General features: G+C 41.0%; 1 protein-coding gene across 1 annotated transcript; it reads left to right on the forward strand.

Annotated features, from left to right (window-relative positions):
- Positions 1-530: 530 nt before the first annotated feature.
- Positions 531-5,738, forward strand: LOC118078126 (vomeronasal type-2 receptor 26-like). The gene is made up of 4 exons (XM_035101848.2): positions 531-821; positions 2,258-2,485; positions 3,312-3,438; positions 4,837-5,738. Exons 1-4 carry the CDS (start codon positions 531-533, stop codon positions 5,736-5,738), a joined length of 1,548 nt encoding a protein of 515 aa, XP_034957739.2.
- Positions 5,739-8,426: the final 2,688 nt, after the last annotated feature.

Consider the following 8,426-nt stretch of genomic DNA (forward strand, 5'->3'; position numbering starts at 1 on the left):
TCCTATAAATGAAAACTGTACCAGAAACTCCCTTGTATAAAGATGGTAAATAACCTGGGCTAGATGCATTGAATAGTCACCTCCATGGCCAGTTTGAGTACAAAGAGAAAGAGGTGCACATTATTGTAGTCTTTTTTGGGGGGGGAACGAATATTAAAGATCACACAAGGACTAACTAAAAGATGATAAGAGTAATATAGAAATGGCATAATGAGTAATTCATTTTATTGGTGTATCTGAAGAAGTGTGCATGCACATGAAAGCTCATACCAAAATATAAACTTAGTTGGTCTTTAAGGTGCTACTGAAGGAATTTTTTTATTTTGCTTCGACTCAGACCAACACGGCTACCTACCTGTAACTCATTTTATTTAGGCGATAGAGTTTGATATTTATTATTTTAGAAGCACAAAAAATATAACAAGGTTATAGTTCAATATGTATCTGTTTGAAACAGAATTGGCAATTTGTTTTATCTATTTGTTGCATTGTAGAATTCTCTGAAATTTTAAACTAACCTCATTTGCAGCATGATAACAAAATTCTACCAGCACATCCTTGCCTTGGCATTTGCAGTGAAAGTGATAAATGAGAACCCCAACATCTTGCCCAATGTCACACTGGGGTTCCACATCTACGACAGCTATTATGATGCAAGGATCACCTTTCGTAACACCCTGGACCTGCTCTTTAAAATGCATAGATTTGCTCCCAACTACAAATGTGACTCGCAGAAAAACCTCATAGCCATCATCGGAGGACTTAGCTCTGATACCTCCTTCCATATGGCTGATACCTTAAGCCTCTACAAGATTCCACAGGTAGGTTTTATAAATAGGGACATGAATGTTTGTTGCACAAATCACACTCTTCTCTTATCATTCTGAACGTGATTTTGAGATTCAGAAAGTGAATATGACTGACGATGAAGCATTACAAGATGGAATGTAGATTACTCCTTACCAAGTAATGACTGCTACACCAGTGAAGGTCTGAGTCTAGCAGGCAGCAGGCAGCACCTTGGACACTTGCACCACCACCACCCAGTTCACACATCAACTGCAAGAGACATTGTCTCTGCATGGAGCCAGCTTGACCTGAAGATTTGAAAAGCTGACCATAGACCATGCCCCCTTGGAGAGCCTGTAAAACTGATTAAAGGGCCCTAATTTATTTTCCAGTACTGGGAAACTGCAGGGCTTGAGAGGTTCTGTATGATACTCATAATGTCTGTTCTTTTCCTTTTAGCTTGCATATGGCTCATTTCCCCAAGAGGAGAGTGATATAGATCACTTCCTTTCCTTTTACCGCATGGTGTCCAATGAAGCTCATCAGTACATGGCAATAATCAATTTACTCCAGCATTTTGGATGGACATGGGTTGGACTCTTTGTTACAGATGATGACGGAGGAGAAAATTTCTTGCAGGCCCTGGAGCAATTGCTCTACCAGCATGGGATCTGCTCAGCTTTCACACAAAGAATGGAAAAAATTGGTCGTTTTGATATGTTGGGCGGACTTTTTGAGATGCTTGATAGGTATTATGTGGGTCTCACAAATGACAAAGCCAATGCATTCATCGTCTATGGAGATTCTCTGACATTGAGCTGGCTGAGATCTGTTATATTTCTACGAGATCCTGAAAATAAGGAAAGCTCAACATTTAGAAAAGTGTGGATCATGACAACACAAATTGACTTCATACTATTGAGTTATCAAAGGTCTTGGGATCTTGATCTCTTTCAAGGTGCCATATCCTTCACCATTCACTCAAATGAGCTTCTCGAGTTCCATGAATTTCTTCAGATCGTAAAACCTTACTGGAATCCAGGCGATGGTTTTCTCAAGGACTTCTGGGAGCAAGCATTTGACTGTACATTTCCAGATCTGCTCATGCAAGATACTGAAACATGTACAGGGGAGGAGAAGTTAGAGGGTCTTCCTGGCCATCTGTTTGAAATGGGCATGACTGGCCACAGCTACAGTATCTACAATGCTGTCTTTGTTGTGGCTCATGCTTTGCATGCAATTCATACATACAGATCAAAGCACAGAGCAATGGCAGGAGACAAAAGGTTTGAACTTCAAGATCTGCAGCCTTGGCAGGTAACATGTTGCAAACAATATATTATTTCAGTGAGTCAATTACTCGAAGGCCAGACATCAAGAGATAAGATTTATGAAAATAGTTCATTGTTTAGTCTTGGTCTGCATTTTTATATATGTTCCTTCTTTTCCCTTTTTCTCTTTGAATTAGCTCCACTATTTTCTGCAAGGCATTTCATTTAACAACTCAGCAGGAGAAACAATGTCCTTTAATGAAAAAAGGGAAATGAGAGGTGGATTTGACATCACAAACATGATCACATTTCCAAACAAGTCCTTCCTTCAAATGAAAGTTGGACGAGTTGATCCTGATGCTCTTGAAGGAGAAACATTCATTTTTCATGAAGATATGATTGTGTGGCATAGAGGTTTTAATCAGGTCTGAATCCTAGGAATCATTCTGTTCTTCACTGTTCTTATGACGTTTTCTTTTGGTGTCAGAAAATTCCATTTTATTGAAAACTGTTGTTTCTATTTGATAGGGCCTAGGAAAAATGTGGCTGCGTAGCACATTCAAAATTGATGCTGTTTTGAAATGCTAAAATTTGGGGGGGGGTAGCCTACATTTTTGCAGAAGAAATTTTTTGATTTATACTTACTGTACCTTCCATATACATAAAGCTAAGCTTCTGGGGCACATCAATGTAATTACTACATATGCGCCCATTTGGTAACCTCTTTTCTTATTGCATGTAGACAATAGCTGAGTAACAGAACACGTATTGCTTGCAAAAGGTTCCAGGTTCAATCCCTTGCACCTCCAGGAGGGGCTAAAGGAATTCCTGCTAAGACGTTTTTCAATTAACCTGCAGCATTTTGCAGAACAAACTGCATTTTGGTGAGCCTCAAATTGTGTGGCTGATCTGCCAAACTCGGGGCCCTACCAGTCACCCCATTACACAAATGCAAAACTTTGGCACAGGTTTGGAAAGAATTGGGGACAATATTGGATTTGGGTTGATCAGTATAGCAACAAGTTGAGAAAGTCAGACACTATTTTGGGGTACCTCAAAATTGGGGGGGGGGTTTGATGCAAAATGATTGCAAAGCTTGTCATAGGTTTGGAGGGGACCCCAAATAATGGAATTCATAGTACAGCTCTTTTATATTAAACCTTTTTTTGCTGAGTGCTGAACCTCATTAATAGAAATCAAATAAACAATTAGTTTCTCTGATCTCCTAAAAGACTTTTCTGCTATGGATAGGTGATTCCCCTTTCTCTGTGTAATGACCACTGTCACCCTGGGAATCAGAAGGAAAAGATAGAAGGGGAAAAGTTTTGTTGCTATGGCTGTGTTCCATGTCCAGAAGGGGAAATTTCAAACCAGGATGGTAAGTCATGCAGCGCCTGTTACACAATTAAAGAAAATTTCCTTAAAATGATGAACCGGTGGTCTATGACTCCAGCAAAATTGGCTAAAATGAATAAAAAGATTAGTAAGAAATGCTGGAAATGTAATAAAAAAATAGGGGAGTCTTTTCCACATGTGGTGGACGTGTCCCAAAATTTAAAAATTCCGGGACATGATTTATGAAGAAATTTTAAAAAAACATATTTAGAAATACATACTTTAAAAAACCAGAATTATTTTTATTAGGAATTTGCACAAAGGACATTTCAAAGGAAAAGAAAAGAGTCTTTCTATACGCAATCATGGCCGCAAGGATCGTGATAGTGAAACATTGGAAATGTAATACAATCCCAACAAAAGAAGAATGGCTCTTAAAAATAAGTGAATATTTAGAACTTGCCAAATTAACGGACCTAATAAGAAATCACTCAAAAGAAAGAACAAGGAGAGAGTGGGCTGTCTTTATAAATTACATGGAAAAAGAAGGCTTCCAGAACATCACTTGGCTTTAAAGGTAAAGGGACCTCTGTCCATTAGGTCCAGTCGTGACCGACTCTGGGGTTGCGGCGCTCATCTCACATTATTGGCCGAGGGAGCTGGCGTACAGCTTCCAGGTCATGTGGCCAGCATGACAAAGCCGCTTCTGGCGAACCAGAGCAGTACACGGAAACGCCATTTACCTTCCTGCTGTAAAGGTAAAGGGACCCCTGACCATTAGGTCCAGTCGTGACCGACTCTGGGGTTGCGTGCTCATCTCGCATTATTGGCCGAGGGAGCCGGCGTTTGTCCGAAGACAGCTTCCAGGTCATGTGGCCAGCATGACAAAGCTGCTTCTGGCGAACCAGAGCAGCACATGGAAACGCCGTTTACCTTCCCGCTGTAGCGGTTCCTATTTATCTACTTGCATTTTGACGTGCTTTCGAACTGCTAGGTTGGCAGGAGCTGGGACCAAGCAATGGGAGCTCACCCCATCACAGGGATTCGAACCGCCGACCTTCTGATCAGCAAGCCCTAGGCTCAGTGGTTTAACCACAGCGCCACCTGGGTCCCTTTTTACCTTCCTGCTGTAGCGGTACCTATTTATCTACTGGCATTTTGACGTGCTTTCAAACTGCTAGGTTGGCAGGAACTGGGACCGAACAACGGGAGCTTACCCCGTTGCAGGGATTTGAACCACCAACCTTCTGATCGGCAAGCCCTAGGCTCTGTCGTTTAACCCACAGCGCCACCTGTGTCCCTAGCATTCAGAATAAGTGAGATCAAAACATTTATATCTGAACACTAAAACACAAGGATCCAATAGGTGTAATTTCATGGCAGTGAAGAAGACAAAAAATTGTTCAAACAGTATCGAAATTTGACCTTTTTTATTTTTCAGATATGAATGACTGCTTCAGATGCCCCAAAACTCAGTATCCAAACAAGGACAAAACTATCTGCACTGAGAGAACAATGACCTTCCTTTCTTATGAAGAGCCTTTAGGAATTACTTTAGCAGCAGTTTCCCTTTCTTTCTTCCTCATCACAGCTTTGGTGCTAGGAATATTCATTAAGCACAAAGACACTCCCATAGTCAAAGCCAACAACCGGGACCTCACCTACTCTCTCCTTGTCTCTCTCCTGCTCTGCTTCCTCTCTTCATTGTTATTTCTGGGTGAACCTAGCAAAGTCTCCTGTCTCCTCCGGCAACCAACATTTGGCATCATCTTCTCAATGGCCGTTTCTTGTGTGCTGGCCAAAACTGTCACTGTAGTTCTTGCTTTCATGGCCACCAAGCCCGGGTCAAGCATGAGGAAGTGGGTAGGGAAAAGACTGGCCTACTCAGTTGTAATTTCCTGTTCTCTTATTCAATCAGCTACTTGTGCTGTGTGGTTGATGACATCTCCCCCATTCCCTGATCTGGACATGCACTCGTCCACAGAAGAAATCATTGTGCAATGTAATGAAGGCTCAGTCACCATGTTTTATAGTGTCTTGGGCTATATGGGCCTGCTGGCCATTGTCAGCTTCATTGCTGCATTCGCGGCCCGGAAGTTACCTGACAGCTTTAATGAAGCCAAGTTCATCACATTCAGCATGTTGCTCTTTTGCAGTGTTTGGCTGTCTTTTATTCCAGCCTACCTGAGCACAAGTGGAAAAGGCATGGTGGCTGTGGAGATCTTCTCCGTCTTGGCCTCTGGGGGTGGGTTACTGTGTTGCATCTTTGCCCCTAAATGCTACATCATTATTCTGAGGCCTGAACTGAACAACAGGGAACAACTTATACGAATAAATAATTAAATAATTTCTTTTGGTCTTACTTCATTCTGCTAAATATTAAATATCTTAAAGGCAAGGGTTGAAAGCAAAATTTTATTTTTCTGTCTATTATTACTATTATGTGTTTAAAGCGATCTGTCTTGGTGCATCCTTTCTATTGCTGCTCCATTCCGCTTCTCTTTTTTGGATAACCAGAGTCATATAACCAACAACATGCTTAAGTCTAATTAGTGCATGAATTAAGTCTAATTATTGAATTAATGCATTAATACCATAGAATAAGCTGTTCTGCCAGGCTTACCTCACCTTGGAACAAACTAGGTAATCAAAATTTTGTTCCCCTTCAGTCTACCCAAGAAACTCCATGTGTGAAGAGGTTTGTGATCATTACTATGTGGCTCTGACTAGCCATTCCTGAGTTTCTATATCGATCATTTAGGGACTATCACCAGTGAAGGCAGTGAAGGTCCTGTGTGAGTGTCTGGAGGCGGTTGGAGGATGGGTGGCAGCTAACAGATTGAGGTTGAATCCTGTCAAGACAGGAGTACTGTTCTTGGGGAACAGGAGGCGGGCAGGTATGGAGGACTCCCTGGTCCTGAATGGGGTAACTCTTCCCCTGAAGGACCAGGTGTGAAGCCTGGGAGTCATTTTGGACTCACAGCTGTCCATGGAGGCACAGGTCAATTCTCTATCCAGGGCAGCTCTCTGCCAGCTCCATCTGGTACGCAGGCTGAAACACTACCTGCCTGCGGACAGCGGCATAGCTAGTCCCCTGGCCGCCTGGGGCGGCAAACCCAAAGGCACCCCCCCAAGCGTGCACAGGAGGGATATGATGCTAGGGCATGTCATTTAAGGACGGAATTATATTTTTTTGCGAATTTGCTCAATGAGGGGTTCTAAAAATATGTTATTGCACATGAGGAATCCAAATCTGCAATTGTTTTTATGGTGGGTTGGTGATTAGCTTGGTAAATTGAGATCTGTTTGAAATACACTAAAAAAAAGCCAAAAACTCGCATTTTGAAGCGAAGTTGAAGTTTTTAATCATTTTATACAAGCGAAAATATAAAGAAATTTTGTTTCCAGCTGTAACAACATATCATTACTTTATCTTATAACGTCGTATTATAGTAAAAAAAGAAAAAAAGAAAAATAAATGAACAACTTCAAGGGCTGGTGTCACATGATGATGTATTTGCTGAGGGCCCACATCTGAGCAGGAGAGCCACTGGCAGAAGCCCCCTGGATCATGCTCTTCAAAAGAAGTGTACACTGTAAAAATTTGATTCCTATAGAATCTAAAGGCCTGCTCTTGATACTCCCAAAGATGGTATCAGACTTAGAGAAACCATATTCCATGCAGGTCAAGACTTCTGTTCATTTAATGGTTCTGAAGCAGGAGAATATATAGTATTTCCATCCTTCCATCACTGTGATAGAAGGGTTACCATAATGCTTATTATCTATGCTACTATTGAAGGAACTAAAATCTTGTCTTTCTTAAAATGTGGCAATCCTTCTATTAAGATTGGGTGCCTGTCCAACAGCCTTAATCCTACACTATCAGAATGCTGTTTTTGCACCCCCAATTTATCCAATAAGGAAAGACCGTCACTCGACTGAACTTTGGTAGCTCTACTTTACAGTGTATTTTTAACACCTCCAAAAAGTTTATCCAGTCCTCTGCATAGACTTCATTAGCGTGTTAATCATCATAGCTATTCTTCAAAGAAAACATGCTTTTCTCCTTCATGGGAATAAAATTCTGTTTGCAAAGGGTGGGAGTGAGCAACAAAGGGACACAATTCTCTGCTGAATATAGTGTGTGTGTGTGTGTGTGTGTGTGTGTGTGTGTGTAATAATAATAATAAAATGATGTTGGTGGGTGAGGATCCCAGCTCCTTTGATGACCACACAATTGTTCTGGTACCAGAGATGCTCTGTAACATATTCAAGCAAGACACCAGCCCCCAGTCTCCAATGCAACACAGAAGACAATTGCTAGGGCTGGTTAGATGTCCTCATGCCACCCCATTCTGTCTATCTCGGATAGACAATAAATCTACTTGTCAGAGCATTTCGGCTTTGAAACCCCAACGACCTCAGTAGGTGGACTGGTGGTAGAAAGCAAAAAAGATATCACATACTGTTGTATAATATTAATATTAATAGTACAGATAACTAAAATACATATATAAGAGAACTACAATACAGTGGTACCCCACAAGACAAATGCCTCATGCAACAAAAAACTCACAAGATGAAAGCGTTTTGCGTTGCGCAAGGCGTCTCGCAAGACGAAGTTTCCTATGACCGCGCTTCACAAGATGAATAGGAACGCATTAACTAAATAGGTAGACCGGGTAAACCAGGAAAATTTTTAACCATGCTTCACCTATACAAAGCAACTCGCAGAACGAATTATTTTCATCTTGCAAGGTACCACTGTATCTTGTAATCAATTTTAGGCACTTATCTGTTTTCATGAAAACTGGAGAATAACCTATACGTTTAAATGACAGATTTTTTTAAAAAAAATGTTAAAAAGTAGGAACTTTTCACATAGAGATTTACCGAGCAAGACCTAAATATTTACAAGTAACCAAAATATATTTCAAATTACCTCATCATATCACAACTTTTTAACACCCCTCAAATCAGGATTTTTAAAGATGGAAAATTCAACACGCCCTAATATGACGTGGTGCC

Source organism: Zootoca vivipara, chromosome 13, assembly GCF_963506605.1.
Source record: "Zootoca vivipara chromosome 13, rZooViv1.1, whole genome shotgun sequence".
Lineage (NCBI taxonomy): Eukaryota > Metazoa > Chordata > Lepidosauria > Squamata > Lacertidae > Zootoca > Zootoca vivipara.